The sequence below is a fragment of the Rhinichthys klamathensis genome, unplaced genomic scaffold (assembly GCF_029890125.1).
Source record: "Rhinichthys klamathensis goyatoka isolate OS25496 unplaced genomic scaffold, OSU_Roscu_1.1 h1tg000127l_1, whole genome shotgun sequence".
Taxonomy (NCBI): Eukaryota; Metazoa; Chordata; class Actinopteri; order Cypriniformes; family Leuciscidae; genus Rhinichthys; species Rhinichthys klamathensis.
In genome coordinates, this window is record NW_026606664.1 from 2,438,367 (window position 1) to 2,456,717 (window position 18,351).

Here is an 18,351-nt window from a genome sequence, read left to right on the forward strand (position 1 = left end):
CCACTTTCCACCGCTCTGAGTTAATGATATGACAAGCTGTCAAATGAAATAACACAAGGAGAGACTGACTTACAGAACCATATTTATTAGTTAAAGAGAATTATTTAAAAAAAAGAAATATTTAAAAGGAAGAAATTATTTTAAAAAAGGAAATTCAGACCACTTTGGAGAAAGCGTTGAACCTGTCAAAGGAAAGATGAAACAAATATCATTAACTTACAGCATTATCAACTAAAAATGTGAAATTTAAAAGACAAATCATTAATTAGTAAAAGTTTGAGTTAATGAGACTAAAATGACATTGATTTACAGAATGGCAACTTGAATTTGTATTATTGAAATATTAAAAAAAATAAAGTACTACAGGGAAATAAGAGGAAAGACAATAACAGCAACTAAAATGCAATTGCTCAACATTGACTGAGCAGTCTAGTAGGGTTGGGTCAAACATCGAGGGTATGTTTACATGACGACGACAATATACTAAAAACAGTAAAGTTTTTCCATTGCATTTTTCACGTACAGACGACAACATTGTCAAAACGATCCCGTTCACACAGATCTTCGAAAACGACAAACTATTACGCTGCCAGGCCAGTAGGTGGCGATGTCACGTTGTAAAGAAACACTATGCAACCGAAGGACTGAACACTTAATGCGCATGACGTCACCGTTTTTGTATTTTACACGGAGACAATGATGGTATAGTTTTCAAAAACGTGCACTTTGCAACCCGTTTTCAAAAGTTCAGGCCCCCAAAACACTGTTGTTGTGTAAATGAACGGCTAAAATGCATAATATTTTCAGTTTTTAGTTAAACTGTTGCAGCTGAATACCATGAACAAAAAACAGCCTAAAGAACTACTAATAAACTAGACTAATATCAATTTAAAACATTAAAGGTCTAAATACACATGTGACGGATTCGGGATGAACCGCACAGTTTAATTATATATATAAAAATGCAGGAGCCAATCGGAAGAAAGGTGTGGAGGATCTTCAGATCCAATATACTGTTACACGTGCGTTTTCTTTCTCAACTGTTTACGTTCGCTTAAGACATCACCAAAAGTGTTTACGAGGATTCCAGAATTGATTTTTGATTCCCAACCCTACACTCTAATGAACTACAACAGAAATACTGACTTCACAAGCATTACTGGACCAATCTGTATGTGATGTACCGTCCAGCAGTTTCACTCGGTCTGATGATCTTAACAACCTAAAAAACACGACAAGTTACTTACACCAAATATTTTCAGAGATGTAAAAATAGGAAAACTGCACTTTAGATTAATTTCCCACCTGGCCTCTTTTTAAGCCAAAGTAACGGGCGACGGGATCCCCAGCTTGAATTCTGGGAAGCTGGCTTTCCTTTAGTTTACTGGAGAGGAGCTGGTTAAGGCTAACCAGAAGTCTCCAATCTAAAGCTATAACTACAGATAAGTTCTTCAGAAAACCATTGAATTGTGTGTGAGCAGAGAAAGTGACTACATGCTCCCGGGTACAAAAGGATACTATCGCGCCAGCAACTCGGTTACTTCCTCTTTAGTCATCACTATGTGCTCTGGAACAAGCTGAAAAGAATAATCACATTTTCATTGCACAAAAACTGGCTAAAAATCGAAAACGTGCTGAAAGTCCATGTAAAAATGCAGGTTTCTTCTCACCTCGTGTTCAGTAATGTTGATTAGAAGCTCCTGCTGAAGAAACTGCTCAAGTATGTACTTTGGCGCCATGTCTACCAGAGACTGAAATTTGAAAGACAAACCAAGTTGAATATCTTACGTGCTCCAGTAGCTGCAGCCTGCAGGAATCACATTTTCGTAGGCCAAAACTCTCAAACGATGGAACCGGAAGTGCTCAAACCGTTTCTAAGTCAACGGGTTAAATGCTTGAAATGATGTCTGTGGTTGACACAAGCTCCAAATATTTTTGTGTTTTATTCTATGACACAAAATACATCAGTAATACCTGCTTGTGATTTGATTAAAGCTTTTAGTAGTTTAAAAAAAGCGTGGTTGCTAACAAGTGTCTAAACGGGACTACATTAGTTGTCGGGGGCATTAACCGTCATCAGCCGAACAGCTAAACCCAACTACTCTAGTCCACTTTCACAGCCGGACAATCGGACAAGACTGCGTACTGTACAGCTTTCGTGAGGGAGAGAACTACAATCCCATGATGCATTGCAAATGACAATTCAATTAAGACAGCAGGTGTGTTTGACTTGACAATTCCACCAATCAGAGTCACAGTGAGCAAATTGCAGCCACTCCCATAAATCACCACAAATTATGTGATTATGTGAGTGTGACGTGATGCGGCACTGTGCAGACCAATCGGTGTGTGACATCAAAGTACTACGGTTCCTTATACTTTCAAATCGCTCTCGCTGTTGATGTCATGCATCAATACTCTGACTCTCAGTTGTAAAACACTATTCTTTTTTTAAAAATTGTTGAAATCTTAACAACCTCGGAGCTCAAAGTAGGACTGTCTCAAATGATTTATAAATTACTGTTAAAACCAAATTGACCTATGAAGAAAATAAAGGGAGTTTTTAGTTTCGGAACCCAACAGTTGCCCTCTTTAGCCTACATTTACTTCTGAAGTAAATGTAGGCTAAAGTAATAATTAGGCTTTTAAATCCTAATAATTAGGCTTTTAAATTCATTAAAATGGTTCATTTGGGAAGATTGATAATGAACAAAACATATAAGAATCATAAACTTCTGTTGGTCACAGAGCTTCTTTTCTGCAATAATCCAAAAGCCAATGTAAAACAGTTATTTGTTGAGGGAGCCAGGTTGACGCTAAATACATCACTGCAGCGTTCTAATAACCTTCCATTGGTGCAGGTATGACATCACTTTGTGGGCCTTGCTAACAAGTGGCTAAATGGGACTACAGAGGCAGTTGGGGACATTGAACGCCATCACGCTGAAAAGCAAAACTCAGTCCGCTTTTACAGCCTCGGTATGCTTATAATTGTACTCTTATAAACTATTCTAATTAAATTCAAACGTTTTGGGAAAATGTTTTTGGATAAAAACTGAAAGAGCTGTCAGAAGCTTAGTGATGGTGAGGTTGAATTTGTGGGACCGTGGTGTAGTTTGTTTATAGCCTACCATTAGCTTTTTACTTCTGGCGACTGCATTTAGGCTTCAAAATGTATAAAACTTGTGTTAATCTGTGAAAATTATCTTGGACAAAACGTGTAAGTATCACAGAGCGATAATCCAAAAGTCTATGGGAAAACCCTATTGGGATTTTGTCGAGGGAACCAGTGTGATGCTAGTCTCGCGTAGCCAGACCTTCAGACTGACGGCTGAAGGTCTGGAATTCATAGCAGCTTTCTTTGGCCAAGGCCCGCCCATAAGGCCGTTTGACCGACATGTAAAACAACCAATTACAGTTCGTTTCGTTCAGCGTCACGTTTCGGTGCGTGGAAATGCCCCCACAACAGCAGACCTGCGTGCAACAAGTCAGTCAGCATAGAAAATCAAAGAAGGAGAAGAAAACTTCAAGAGTCTTTCCCGTGAACCTCGCATACTTTTGAGAATTCTACGTTTAGCTGATCTTGATAAATGCTCATTGTCACTCATGTAAACACAACAGTTTTTCTTCCGCAATCACACGTCTGCGCTTTGTTTCCCGGCGGACCGAAAATAAACGCGACACTCGCGCCCCCCGGAAATCCGATAAAATTCAACCAATCAGATGACGACTTCGACATTCCTGAAGTGTTTCCAGTTAAGTGTACCATATGCATCAGACGTTAAGCCAACGTTCCATGGGCGTGACGTCTGAGGCTGAGACTAGTGTGATGCTAACTGCCGGTTGGCCTACAAAGTGACGTCAGACATACCTGCACCACCACCGATATGGCAGTGAATATGCTTGGCTCGCTCACCTGTTTGGCGGAGGGCGTCATGCCCATCTGGACTACAATAATGGCCCGAGTGATGTTTTCTTCCTGCATACGCTGACAATACATCTTTATGGTTTTGATGCCAACCTTTGGTTCCTCTGAAAACAAGATAAATATGAATAACCAGTCCTGGACATCCGAAATATATCAAACATCCATCAATAGTTCGTAATGGAAGCGTTACACAGGGCTCCTGTTGAAGATACAACATACCAGGGAAGAACACAAACATCTGGTCGGTTGGATCGTCGTTGTGGGCGACCAGGACAGTGAGGTCGGTTCGTCGAGGTCGACCCTCACTGGGTTTGTCTCCAAACTGGCTTCTGAACTCATCAAGAGTCTGATCCAGCTCATCTTGCGTCACCAAATAACCACGATCGTGGCAAAGCTACACCGAGACGACATACACAATAATAACATTACATATTTTGATGTGTACTGTAATAATAAAGCATTACACTCCTGCGGATCGGAATAAGAGTCACAATAACGGTCTCCGCAGCATGGCTTAAGTTATACTAAACAAGTTGTGTTGCTGTTCATTTACCTGCATTATAGTTTTCCTAATTTTCCATAGTCTGTAAGTCTCTTCCTCGTCATCCATATCGCGTTAAAAAAGATGATTAATACAAAATATTTCGTTTAAAACAGACAGCTGATTCGAGCCTTGTACTGCACGTTTGCGTGCTGCTGATGGCGCGTGTATATGACGTAGGACGTCACGCGCCACAGCCTAAATACAACGCGCACTTTGATTAGGTATATACAAAACAATACGCACCACATTTTTTGTAAATAAATACGCTTTTATTATAAAAGTGTATAATATAATGTTAATAATAGCAAATAAATGCAATATTAAATTAGATTTTTTTTTATTACACATTAGGCTACAGCTAATCTTCATTCATTTATCGTTATCGATTTATCCTGAAAAGAAATATTAAAAGGGAGGAGGTTTTGTAACTATCCAGAATATCTTTTTATGTTTCATGTGGAAAGTGCGTGTGATTTCAGCAAATAGGTTCGAACAGTTCGTCTCAAAGAACCGGTTTATAAAGTGATTCATTGATTCCTTTGTCGTCCCTTACATCCTAGCATTAGATATTACATTCACTAAAACGCTCAAATATAAGGGTACGTATTGTTGATATTAATTACATTTTATTAGTACGGGAGATTATTGTAATTTCATGTGTCCTCGTGGCTCGTTCGTTAGACGGATCATTCTTTATGAACGAATCGTTCTGTGAACCGGTACAACTAATTCACTGAAAAGAATCGACTTAAAGGAACGATTCATTTGGGCATCACTACTGGACTTTGCGGAGCGTAAAGAACAACAAATGGGTTTTATCAATCGTGTCTTGCTGTTCGGGGCTTTATCGAGCAGTGGGATCATTGGTGCAATGGTATCGTAAAGTTAAATACTTCTGTAATTTACATTTGCCAGTCTGAATCATATTACGTAACGTAATCTGGAACGAGCTATGTGCTGCGTAATAACGGGGATTTTGTAAATGTTTTATCATCAGTACACAGACACACAATCAGTCCTATTGTGCAAGATGAGAGTCTAGTTTCACTCTATTTATGTATTTAGTCTTTGTGCCAGTTGTTATTTAAAAAATGCGCAATAACAACAATAACAATGTAATCTAATAATTATATTTGTTCAAATGTTTTTTTTGGCATACAATGGTATATTCATGGCTGTTTTATTGCAATTAATGTGTCAAAACATTATTTTATGTCTTATTATCCTATTATTATTATTATATATTTTTTGCATGAATCCATCCCTGAAGGCAATGTCTAAGTCAATATCCATATGAAATATCATGTGTTTACTATTCTACTACATTTGCAAAACAGTATAATTTATATAATGCGTACATCAGAGTCTTATCTGACATGTGGACTGTGTGCCAACACGCACATCAAGCTATCAGCTTTCTCAGGTTGTGTAAGATCGTCACCCAGTGACCTTTGACCTCAAATTATTTACCATCAAATACCCCGCATGTAGACCAGTTACAAGCATGAAGTCAGCAAAAATTCAACCTGTAAGAAAGAAACAGCCTCCGTAACAAGTTAATATTTATCTGGAGCCCTATATATATATGAGGGGTTTTCAGTGTTCTGGATGTTTCTCGAACATAAGGTGGTTAGCAAGAGGATTTGATCGAACACGTTGCCTGCTGTTTCAGTAGTTAGTACTGAAAGGCAGCCATGCGTTTCTTAGGCTCTGCTGTCGTTTTCTCCCTAGTGTTGCAGACAGTGGTAAGAATGATTTTAATATGTATGAATGTGAAGTGGATTAACAGGTTTTCAGTTGCAGTTGGACTTAAAATACTTATATTTGTATGTTCAATGTTTTTTCAAATGTATTCAAATATGTCCTACTTGTTTTTTCTCTCAGTCTGGACAGCTAGAGGACTGGCAGACGGCCAAATCCATTTACGACTTCACAGTCACGGATATAGAAGGCAATGAAGTTTCTCTGGACAAATACAGGTGAGAGATGGAAATTAGCTGAAATAAATTAGTTCTGGAGGAGTCGAAGCTAACTGATGAAAGTCAGAGTCAGTCTGCGGTTTTTGGGCAATTGGAGTTGACAGATTTCTATTGAAGCCCATTTCCACCACAGAACATGTTTTGGTAAATCATAAAATGAGATTATGAGATGAATTGACAGCCGAAATTGACATAAAAGTCACAGTATGACATCCTAAGTCATAAATATGACACAAATAGTCACAGTTATGAAATTGAAATTATGAGATGAAAAATGTAAATTATGAGATGAATTGAGTAGAAATTGACAAAAGTCACAGTTATGACAAAAGGTCAAAATTATGAGATGAAAAGTTTAAATTATGATATATAAAGTCAAAATTATGATATAAAAAAGTTAAATTATGAGATGAAAAGTCAAAATTATCAGATGAATTGAGTCGAAATTGACAAAAGTCATAAACATGTTATAAAAAGTCACAAAGTCGAAATCATTATAAAAAGTCAAAATTATGTGATAAAAGTCGAAATTCTGATATATACAGTTGAAATGAAAAGTCGAAATCATGATATGAATTGAAAAAAATGAGATGTCGCAAGTATGACAAATATGATATAAAAGTCACAAATATGACATGTCATAATCATGACAAAAAGTCAAAATTATAAGAAAGACAGAAATCTTGACTTTTATTATGACTTATGAATTATGACTTTTTATTTCATAATTTTGTCATAATTATGACTTATTTCCTAATTGCAATTTTTTACATCATAATTATAACTTTTATGTCATAATTATGATTTACCAAAACATGAGTTCTATTGTATATGGTGGAAAATTGGCTTCTATAGATTTCACAGAAAATCGCATAGTGTATGACAGGCACAGACTCTGATTTTGTAGTTTCAGACTACGATTCTATCCACTTGGAGGATATCAAACATGTTTCATATTTTGAGCCGATTTTTAAAACGCATTGTTTTCATTCATCATGCATCTCCTTCAATTGAGGCGTATGTTTCTGAGTGTTTTCAAAACAACTCGAAAGTCTGGGAGTGTTACAGTATCATCAGTCGTCCAGTGTATGATGTCTTCCTTAAGAGTCACTGATTTGTATCACTAACAAAATCCCATTTACTGTATATTTTAGGGGGAATGTTGTCATCATCACTAACGTTGCCTCAAAGTGAGGCAAAACCCCGGTAAACTACTCTCAGTTTGCAAAGATGCACGCCAAGTACGCTGAGAGAGGTTTACGCATCCTGGCCTTCCCATCCAACCAGTTTGGACGCCAGGTACGGAAAGCAAAAACGTTTTTAACGCTCTTGAATCAAATTAATACCATGATCCAAATAATATGTTTTTGTTCAGGAACCAGGAACCAATTCCCAAATCAAGGAATTCGCCAAGTCTTACGACGCAGAGTTTGACATGTTCAGTAAGATTGACGTGAACGGCGACACCGCGCATCCTCTGTGGAAGTGGCTGAAGGAACAACCCAATGGAAAAGGATTCTTTGGAAAGTGAGTTGCCAGATAGTTGACTTGTAAATTTGATATCATTCAAGGGATAGTCCTGCCAAAACTGAAAATGATGTTATATTTACTCGCCCTCATGTCGTTTCAAACCTGTTTGACTGTCTTTCTTCTGTGGAATTTCAAAGATAATGTTCTGAAGAATGCCGGTAATAAACAGTTTTGGTTCCTATTAACTTCCATTGTTTTGTTTTTTTGTCCATACAATAGAAGTCAATGGGAACTGAAACTGTTTGGTTTCCAACAATCTTCAGAAAATCTTGTTTAATGTTCAACAGAAGAAAGAGAGTGCTACAGGTTTAGGACGACTTGAGGCCGAATAAATAGTTATTTCTGCCATGACAACTCTCGGAAGAGTTTAGAATGGTAAATTCAATCTGTTCATCATATAAAGCGATCAAGTCTCTTCAGAAAAAACGCTCGATTCATATGGAATAGTTTGGAATGAACTTTTTGAAGAGTAAAAGTCGTAGTTGCATAGGCTGTCAATGGAGGGACAGAAATCTCTCAGATTTTATGTAAAATATCTTCATTTGTGTTCGGAAGATGAATGAAAGTCTTACAGGTTTGAAGGATGAATAATTAATGACAGACTGATGCATTCTAAAAATTATATTTAAATGTCTATTGACTGTTGTTTTTATTCCATTATAGTGGCATCAAATGGAATTTCACAAAGGTATGCATTTTTCCTTTGAATTATGCCAATTCAAAGCCTTTTGCGAGTTACTAAATCTTGTATATTTTGTGGCTTCATTGAAATAAATCCTTAAAATCAATACGTTTTTGTTTTATTTTCAGTTCCTTATTGACCGTGAAGGCCAGGTTGTGAAGAGATATTCTCCACTGCAGGATCCAAGCGTACGTCGTTCAGTACTGATCTTTGATTTTATTTTAGTCATAAACTAGGTCATGTTTGCGATTAGCTACAGTATCTGATTGTTACCGTGATATTGGCACAAAATATGTCATTTTATGAGATATTTCTTTTCCAGGTGGTGGAGAAGGATCTGCCCAAATATCTCTAAGGAGCATCATTAGCTGAGTGTCAGATGACCCCACGCTGCCCTGCCACCCCTCTTCATTCTCCCCGACTGACAGCTGGGAATCAGTGATGTCGTCTCATGGAATAATGATGGTTTGTTTCGAAACCCGTCTTGAGGAAAAAACAGACCTGATGCATTGGCGTGCAACCCCTCCTGAGAGCATCATCAGTGGCCAGCCGTCAGTCTGGAGAGAGACCCCTGTCCTTAAACTGCCCCAGGGCTTTTACATGAAAATATGTACATTTCTTCAGCACTAAACATGTTGTCATGACATTTCTTAATAAATGCAAAGAAATTCATTTTAAAATTTGTGAATGTGATTTGTTGGTATCAGTGAGAGTGTTTATTTATATCAACTTTAACGAAATGAATATGTGAAATGTTGCTTTGGCAACTAGCAAAAATGTTATAGTTCGTTTTGGTTAACTATAATAACCGTGCAAAGAGCTTGAAATGTTTTATATATGATTACCTTGGAAAACTGAAAAGTCATCATTGAGACACTGGACAGTAACAAAGTACATTTACTTGAGTACTGTACTTAGGTACACTTTTTGAGTATCTGTAGGCTACTTTACATGAGTATTATTTCTTGTGGAAACTTTTTACTTTAACTCCATTTGAAAGACAATATCGTACTTTTTACTCCACTACATTTCTGTCAAGGTCTTTTAGTAGAAAGTAGTCAATCAATCAATCTCTTTATTTGTCCACGTAGGGAAATTTGTTTGTGGTAACGTATGATTTTGGTTGCAGGGGTTGCATTTTGGTTGGAAATGATAGTCGGGTTGACATCAGAACCCGACGTCGGATTGACATCAACATCCAACGTCAGAACCCAAAGTCGGACAGACGTTGGATTTTGGTTGGAAATGAAAGTCGGGTTGACGTCAGAACCCGACTGATGTTGGTTTCTGACTTCAACCCGATTTTCATATTCAACCACAATACAACGTTTGTCCAACGTTGGAGATTAACGTCAATCTGACGTTGGATTCTGACATCAATCTGATTTTTTATTTTCAACGTTGGGTTTGGTTTTCTAAATGTGAATTTTGTCATTGTTTTGGAGCACACTAGCTTATAGATAACAGTAAGGCTAACATATTCATACTAAAAGCCAAAACAATTACAATAGGGCACTATTTGAGGGAACAGCCATTTGGGTCTGAAACCATTGTGGACGTTATTGACTTATTCATTCTCACATTCAGTCCCACTACTGGAACTGTGTTCTAGAAATAAATTTGATATTGATATGAGGGTAGGTATATGCCATAGATTCAGAGGCATTAGGTACTGTAAGTATTACTACCAACAATGCAACAAAAATAAAACAATGCATTGTCATATTAACTTTTTTACTTTTGATACTTAAGTACTTTTAAAAACGAGTACTTCTGTACTTTTACTTAAGTAAAAATCGGTCTTTACAACTTTTACTTGTAACGGAGTAATATTTGACCAGTACTTTCACTCAAGTCTCCAGTAAGGAAGTCGTGTACTTTGTCCACCTCTGCGAGACAATAATTCTCTAATATATAATAAGAACATTTAAGAGAATTACATTTAAAATAACATTTGTATTATATATGCTGACTGCTTATATTTTAATATTTTGTGGGTACAACCATAACAGTGAAAACAACGCTGTTGGAATATTATAGTGATTCACCAACAGAGAGCAGCACCAGCCTCATCAAAACACTCAGCAGCTCCTGTGGGGAAGTCCGATTCATTCTTACGAATCGATTCATTCGATTCGCGTCAATGAACCAGTTCAAACAATCAACAATGTTTCAAATAATCGTGTTCTCCACTGTCTATCACTAAGATTTTGTTCAATCAGATGTGTCAATCGTCGTCTGGCAAAATATAATAGTTTTCGTCAAAATAAATACCACATTAGTTACCGTTACTGCTGTTAAACTCTAATAATCAGTGTAAAAAGCTTTCAGAATATCTGTCGTAATTTCTTTCAGAATTCCTTTATTTTCAGTACCAAGTTACCATAGGCTGCCACCAGACAAACAGCAAAACCAGCCCAAAATGATTTGTTCGTGGGTTTCCAAATCGGTTCAATTGAACCATTCAGTCTGTTCAAACGAACGATTCGTTCGCGAATCGAACATCCCAATCCTGTGCTTGACAGCTCAGAGGAGAGGTCTGGAGGACCACGACGCGCAGGAACAGTCCTCAATCTCTCACATTATTTTTTTTGTCAGCTATTCAGATCCATATATAATTATAAAGGCCCCAGAAAGCTGTGTATAGTTTGAAATATTCGCTATCATCCGTTGCCAGCGCTCTCGCACAGAGTATTCATCCCGGGATTTTGAATGGAAGTGGAGGCTGAAGGGGCGGCCAGCCTGTGTGAGGCCGGGGATGGGAGTCCGTTATCCGGGGCAGCATCATCCGATGACGCGGGGACGACAGACGATGGGGACGCGGGTAACTAACCACTCGGGGTTTGATTCGATAGAGGGGTTTAAAAAGACTTCGGTTCATGCAATCTCATCTGATTGATTCATAGGTGGCTGGGATGCACTTGGATAGAGCTAGCAAGACTAGCATTCATGCATGGAGAAGGGACACTGATGCATGTGATATATCATTCCTGCATCAGATTGTTGGGATTCTCATGCAGCCATAGAGAGAGAGAGTGTACTGGGCGATTATAAAAGGCTATATAGTTTTATGGGCATGTTGTTGTCAGGTAGTTTGATATGACGGGTTAAAACCAGAATCAGCTCGCTAGCCATCAGCATAGCAGGGACACTGGGTAGATGACAGATGGGATGATGGGGGTTTCAGGTGAGAAATGGGGTAAAGGCTTGTATTGCATCTGTTGAGAATAAATGCCATACAATGTGTTTATTGCATATGCAAATTTGAATGCATAAAATGTATTTTGTAGACTAGATGGCATTTTACAGCAATGTTTTGTTTTCAGAATGATTTGTTAATGCCCTTTTTCTTCCTTAATTTATTTCAGTGTGTACAACAGCTTAGTATGTCTTAGAAACATGTTTATGAAAAAAAATTACTGTGGTGTCACCATGGTGCAATGATGGTAAATTGTTATTTAGCCTTTTTTCACTTCGATTTAGCATTTTTGTTATTTTAGTCATTATAAATCATTTTTAAAACCATTTTATTGCCTACGTTATATATATATATATATGGAAAATAATTTGGTCTTTTGTACAATACAAATCTTAGTGACCTAGAAATTGTCCAGTCTTAAATATTTCTTAATTTATGTCTTAAGCTTTTTGTTTATATATATATATTTTTTCAAATTTAAATTTTGATTTTGTACCCCACTGTATGCCATGGTATATTAACAAACACACAAACAAGTCCTTGTTGAGCCTTGCACTTGATTCAATCTGATAATTCTATTTTTTCACTTTCATAACAGAGTTACTTTATTTATCAAATACACTCTTGTTTCTAAGAGAATGTGGTATTTTCTTCTCGGTTCCCCATTTGCGTTTTTTCTGCTTTTAATAAGTCACGTATCTGTGCGTGAGGTGTCAATGAGTGCGTTCACATGCACACTACGCAGATAACCATCAAAAATCGCCTCATTCTGTAAACCCAGAACACTGTAAAAAAAAAGGAAATATATGATCAATAAGTTGACACCATATGTTTTAACATTGCTTTAACTCATCAAAATAATTTAAGCAATGATCTACTTTTTTTATAAGTTATGCAAGATTCAACTAACTTTTTAAGTCAGTTTAATGTAATTCAAGTTGAAATGACTTAAATGTCCAAGTTGATTGTACTTACAAATTTAAGGCAGCAACTTTTTTTACAGTGAAAGGAAAGAAAGCTACGTTTCAAATGATCAGTTTTTCCTCTGCTTTTAACATGAATATGTAAATGGATATACACACAAAACAAAACAATACCATTCTTTTCTTGTGTTATTAAACATAATCAGTTTAAGATAGTTCTTGTAAACACACACGAGTCATCTTATTGAAGAGCACAAAATGTGATCCGCTCCAAAAAGAGCCTATGTTCAGTAGTATGTACTTAAGATTGACCTTTATCCAGCTCATTGTTGACAACAAGGTTTGTTCTTTTGCGTATGTGTTGAAGCTTTGCAAACTGCATTGTGGTTACCGTTGTTCAAAGACATAAATGTCAACGCAATTGGCTCGTAGTAAATGTCACATACTCTCTTGTAGTCCCATCACCTTCTCTTTAATTGCTAAAAGTGCATCCAAACACTCCCTGAACTCCCCTGGCGTCTCCTGCCTCGGCATCCTCCTGTTTTCATTGGTTTTCTCCCTGGCTTCTCCCGTGTAGATGCTGGGAAAACATGCTGACTGTTGAGCATGCTATCACATGAGATGGCCTGTCAGTCATTTTCTCACCTGAAGTGACATGGACACACTCATCCACCCTTGTTTTTGGGGGGGTTTTATGTTTTGTTCCTAAAATTATATACAATTTTAGTGAGTCACATGTTTAATTGAGTTCTTTACCAGTGTTTATGTCCAAAAAGGTTGCTAAATCTCACCACAATGGAATGAAATGTTTACATTTCTGCTTAAAGTAACACCAAGGATTTTTTCCTCTGCGGTCGCCCTACAGGTTGGAAGCGGAATTGTCCATTACCGCTGTCGTAAATAATTTAGCCTACCGCAGCCTACTGTCGTACGCGCACGCTCGCTGTTTATCCAGCACCGGCTTTGGAATCAACAATGGCAGACATCCCAAGGGGGGGGGGGGTCACGGGTGACGGGTTGACTAGCTTTCGTGAGGCACACTCGCAAGGTCTCTCGCTCTCTCCCTCTCTGCCGTGCTCGCGCTATGTATGTTATGCGCGCAGTATGTTTTGTCTCGCATGCGCGCTCTAGATTCCGGGAGATTTGAACTAATTTTCGGGCATCAGGGAGATGCTATCAATATGCGGGAGACTCCCGGTAGACTTGGGATGTCTGCAGTGGCCACAGACAAGTTGAGGAAGTGGTGGGGGAAGTGACGTATGCCGTAAAGCAGTCGAATTTTGTAGTTCTTTTTGTGCTCGGGTTCCCACCCGAAACCCAAAGTTACATAGGGCCAGTAAAAGCGATACAGACCACGTCAGGCTATGGCAGACGTGTCATTTAACTTATTTTAAGTCGATGTACCATCACAAGGGTCTTGGAAATATATTATGAAGGTTGAAAAACTACTTAGTGTTACTTTAAAACTATTAGGTTTTTCTGTGTTTTCTGAGTGTTAGATGATGGCAAATCTAATCTAAATGTCCAAATAGGGGAAATAATGCACAGCTGAATATCCAATTTTGATGTATACGACAAATTAAGAAAAAACTATTATCGGCCGATAGCCAATATGATAAAAATATATTGCTATTGTTCGCCTGTGCAAAACTCACCGCCACAACACCAGGATGTTGGTAGCCACATACTTTTTTTTTGCAAGTTGCAAATTTAATTTCTGTGAAAAAATTGGAACATCGCAAAACAATTTTCGAATAAACCATTCTTGCTCTGCTGTATTGCAAGTAAATTTGTTTCTGACGTAGTTTATGTTCATGTCTTCCGAGATAGAAATTCTACCTCGAGCAAGAATAGTTTTTTATGCATATTTTGGAATTTTGTTGCGTATTTATTTGCATCTTAGTGTTTTCATCCAGTGTTTTTATGCAGTATCGCAAAATTAGTATAAATCCATGGATATCTCTGGTTTTTCCTTCAGTGTGAAGAAATGTGTGATTTATTTGTTTATTTTATATATGTTGTTTTATTGCCTCGAAAAATTGTAAGTTACAATGTATAGAAAAGTTGAAAACATTAGGCAGTTTAAATTTATATGCAGTTTAATGTTGGTGATCGTGTTATTTTACATATGCATATGATTACATATGATCTTCTACGCCTGTGTTTTGATCAGGAGATTCAGTACTCTTTCAGAAGATATGTCATAGCCAAGGCCGTAACCAGGGTTTGAAAATTAGTGAGGTCCGGGGTGTTGTGTAAAGAATTTTGCTATAATAATGGTTTGGCCATTGGACCCACATTTCCCAATGGACATTAAGCTGTGACCCTTTTTTTTAATGGAATTTGGCATATATATATATATATATATATATATATATATACAGGGGTTAAATTTGGATTTAATTATGTGTGGGGTAGTCTCTCACTAGGGGGGTCCGAGGGTTTGCCCCCCCGGGATTTTTTTTGTGAAAAATAAACCAAAATGGCACTTTCTGGAGAGTTTTGTGCAAAGAAAAAGTAGGTCTAGCAAGTGCAACGCAATCTCACGACCAATTCGTCCGAATTTGACGAGTGATTAAAAGATGGCTAATTCGTACGAATTCGTACGAATTTGTACGATTTGTCTAAACCCACGTGATGGGTAGGTTTAGGGGCGGGGTCAGGGTCATTCGTACGAATTCATACGAATTGGGCAACTCGTCAAATATGTACGTTTTAGCAAAAATCGTACTAATTCGTACGAGTGAGGTCGTACGAACTGTTACGAATTAGCCATCTTTTAATCACTCGTCAAATTCGGACGAAATTCACACAGATCAAACACAAATATGCTGACTGAATAGATTGCTAGTTGAGAAACACTGCTTTAATTAATGTTTTTATGATGGCTTTGTGAAAGGTTAACTAAACAGCATGAGCCGTCTTCCAGCTGGCCAGTAAGTTATTTGGCAAATTTCATTCTGTAGGCTAACATACAGATCTGTTTTATGCTATTGTTTTTGATAGTGTTATACATTTCTTACAGATAATCGATTGTCATTGCGTTTGTCTTACCGAATGTGGTAGCTTTATGCAATTACAGTTTGTCTATAAGCTTCTTTTTTTTTAAATGTATTAATGCCGACAGTTAAATGTTGCCAGATATTGCTACGAAAAACAAGCAAAACAAAATAATAATAATAATCCGAAATAAGTTCAAAGCTTGTGTTTTGGAAATAAGGTTAATATATCACTAAACCTTTCCACATTAATAACTTCCTAAAGTGTCACATTAAATCAGAAAAACAGGTGACTACTGCCACCTTTCTATTAGGTGGATCTGGCAACACGGAGGCTGCACCCGCGTTCACAACGCGCTCTCAAGCCCCGTTCAGTTCACTGCGCCAGCTTCTCGCAGCAACATGAATTGCAAACACTCATATGAGGTGGTTTAAACACTGCTAATTAATCATTCAGAGAGCTTGACATTTTATTTTTGAATGTAAAAAAAATGACCGAGGTCCGGACCTCGGTGACCTCATAGCTGGCTACGGCCATGGTCATAGCGCCCCCTACAGTACAACAGTGAAAACGGAAAGCTGGAAATGTCCGTCAATGGCGAGGAAAGAGTTAACTACTGTAGGTCAATAATTAGAAAAATAACAAAGTGCAGTAAACAGTAAAACTATTTGTTTAGTGTGTTTATAATTATGATAATAAATTAAATGAATGATTATAATAAAAACATGTATAAAGTTCAAAGCTATGAGCAATAATATTACTCTTTACTGGTAGTAATACAATGATTGCTCCTGTTTCGACCCGTCTGAATGATAAATACCTGCATTGTTGTTCTGTTCAGAGGCCATCTCGCTCGGCTCATTAAGAACAAAATTGAACAGATGAAGGCAGAGATAGGAAAAGATCTATAATGTAGATTAATTATACAACAATTTCATTGCCGCCAAATGGACCGTCTCAAGCACCACTTCAGTATCATCATGTGGTGGTGGTGGTAAATGTACACAATTAAAGCATCTGTGAAATGCAGACATGGCTTTCTCGGTTTATACACATAACATCCCATGAGATGCATATATAATGAAACCCTAGGCGATACTCAAAGCTGTAATAGTGTTTTGCTCGCTGATATCGTTTTGCAAAACAGGGCAGGTCTGTCTGCGCACTCCATCTATTTCCTCAACTCGTGTTATTCTAAGAGCTCAGACTGATGGGAGTTTTCAAGCTCCGGTGGGAAATGGAAAACAAGCAAGAATTGCATAATGGTGTCTCTCTGTATTCCTTGCCCTCCTCGCTCATCCCCCGAAGAGGATGGAGCTTTTTATAGGCCCTGCAGAGCAGACCACTGGAAGACACTCAATCCCATTGGCACCTCAGAGGGAGTAGAGTGTCTTATTAGAGGACGCGGAGTCCCCCATTGACATATTTGTGTTTAATGCATTGTAACCAACCATTTTTAATGAAGAGTTACCGGAACAGCTGTTGTAAATGGTTCCCAGAACGTTGTCAAATAGTTACTAAAGTGTAGTGTATTGTTGCGTTGTGCACTCTCAAAGGGGGGAGGGGGGGGGAGGGGGGGGGGGGGGGGGGGAGGGGGGGGGTTTGGTTCCTCAGAGTACCTTTCAGTCAGTTCTTAATAGAACCATTTTTTTCTTACTGTGAGGAACATTTTAAAAATCGTTTTGCACTATAAAGAACATTTTGTAGAATGGAAAGGTTCCATGGATGTTAAATGTTATCCATGGAACCATCGATGCCCATAAAGCAGAGCTGGGTAATAGATTACATGTAATCTGGATTACGTAATCAGATTCCTAAAATATAATAGTTGTAATAATTAGATTATATTACATGTTCAAAATTGTAATCAGTCTACAGTTACTTTTTTATTGATTACATTCACTGATTCTCCATAATTCTTCTCATTTTTAAAATTCTTCCTAATTTTATCTTTTAAATGTTTTACTTTCTAAAAAGCCTATTGCTTATATATGTTTGGAAAGTTTTGTGGAGTTGAACACACAAGAATGGCCACTAGTTAGGCGGCTATAATTACATGGAAAATTGAGAGGAATTTTATTTGGATTGTTTTATTTAAAAATAATTTTCTTTAAATTTAACATTTTTAGATTTAATTAATTAATAGCTTTTTGATCAATTTGCAAGTAATCATCCCAGCACTGCCAATAAAGGAACTTTATTTTTTAAGAGTGTATGATATTCCGTTTGGTTGCTTGGTGGTTTCTTTCTGGCCCAAAATCTTTGGGATATTTTTCAATCTGTTTTATCGTCGTAGGTTAAAATTGTACAAAAGCAAACACCATTTAATAGAGTGCGTGAACACATGCGCACTAGAAAGATTCATCCTTGTCCAGTGTTTACGCCATTTTGTTTTTCCATAAGTTATGAGAAAAAAAAATCTTTGTATTTATTTAACCCCCTCACACAAGTGTATACATTGGTAAGTGTGTCTATTGTTGTTGCATCTCCAGTAGTTTGTTGTTGTTCTGTCTAATCCATAGGCATAAAAATGAAGTATACTTTGGGCTTAAGTCTGATAACTAAG

The 18,351-nt window shown here is 37.4% G+C and overlaps 3 protein-coding genes and 1 long non-coding RNA gene across 12 annotated transcripts in view; 3 read left to right on the forward strand and 1 right to left on the reverse strand.

The window, feature by feature from the left end:
- Nucleotides 1–164: 164 nt before the first annotated feature.
- On the reverse strand, nucleotides 165–4,641 carry polr2eb (RNA polymerase II, I and III subunit E, b). The gene is made up of 8 exons (XM_056256483.1): nucleotides 4,482–4,641; nucleotides 4,148–4,322; nucleotides 3,917–4,032; nucleotides 1,671–1,751; nucleotides 1,519–1,577; nucleotides 1,306–1,384; nucleotides 1,147–1,222; nucleotides 165–182 (listed from the first exon to the last, which is right to left on the reverse strand). The coding sequence occupies exons 1-7, from the start codon at nucleotides 4,536–4,538 to the stop codon at nucleotides 1,157–1,159; spliced, it is 633 nt and encodes a 210-aa protein (XP_056112458.1). The 5' UTR covers nucleotides 4,539–4,641; the 3' UTR covers nucleotides 165–182; nucleotides 1,147–1,156.
- A 604-nt stretch (nucleotides 4,642–5,245) lies between these two features.
- gpx4a (glutathione peroxidase 4a) lies at nucleotides 5,246–9,343 on the forward strand. 2 transcript variants are annotated; one of them, XM_056256484.1, is made up of 7 exons: nucleotides 5,246–5,346; nucleotides 6,357–6,451; nucleotides 7,606–7,750; nucleotides 7,827–7,978; nucleotides 8,645–8,669; nucleotides 8,792–8,851; nucleotides 8,986–9,343. In XM_056256484.1, exons 1-7 carry the CDS (start codon nucleotides 5,281–5,283, stop codon nucleotides 9,016–9,018), a joined length of 576 nt encoding a protein of 191 aa, XP_056112459.1. In that variant the 5' UTR covers nucleotides 5,246–5,280; the 3' UTR covers nucleotides 9,019–9,343. The 2 variants fall into 2 exon arrangements, with proteins under 2 accessions (XP_056112459.1, XP_056112460.1); XM_056256485.1 differs by lacking the exon at nucleotides 5,246–5,346 and adding an exon at nucleotides 6,074–6,217.
- LOC130089249 (uncharacterized) lies at nucleotides 8,017–8,170 on the forward strand. Its single transcript, XR_008807552.1, has 2 exons — nucleotides 8,017–8,074; nucleotides 8,119–8,170. It is a non-coding gene; the product is annotated as an uncharacterized LOC130089249 (long non-coding RNA).
- A 1,837-nt stretch (nucleotides 9,344–11,180) lies between the features above and the next one.
- Nucleotides 11,181–18,351, forward strand: part of pip5k1ca (phosphatidylinositol-4-phosphate 5-kinase, type I, gamma a) — a 40,471-nt gene continuing 33,300 nt past the window's right edge. For 4 of the 8 annotated variants that reach the window (XM_056256490.1, XM_056256487.1, XM_056256488.1 and 1 more), the window contains exon 1: nucleotides 11,181–11,487. In XM_056256490.1, the coding sequence (XP_056112465.1) occupies nucleotides 11,376–11,487 (112 nt within the window). In that variant the 5' untranslated portion in view covers nucleotides 11,181–11,375. The remainder of the gene's footprint in view (nucleotides 11,488–18,351) is intronic. The other 4 variants (XM_056256494.1, XM_056256491.1, XM_056256492.1 and 1 more) reach the window with 1 other exon arrangement.

What these genes read in the sequence shown, in the direction of transcription:
- polr2eb (XM_056256483.1), bottom strand. Translation starts at nt 4,538, where the DNA reads ATGGATGACGAGGAAGAGACTTACAGACTATGGAAAATTAGGAAAACT. An exon ending in TCAACATTACTGAACACGAG is followed by an intron (nt 1,578 to 1,670) that starts GTGAGAAGAAAC and finishes TATTCTTTTCAG; the next exon opens with CTTGTTCCAGAGCACATAGT. An exon ending in TTGGCTTAAAAAGAGGCCAG is followed by an intron (nt 1,223 to 1,305) that starts GTGGGAAATTAA and finishes CGTGTTTTTTAG; the next exon opens with GTTGTTAAGATCATCAGACC.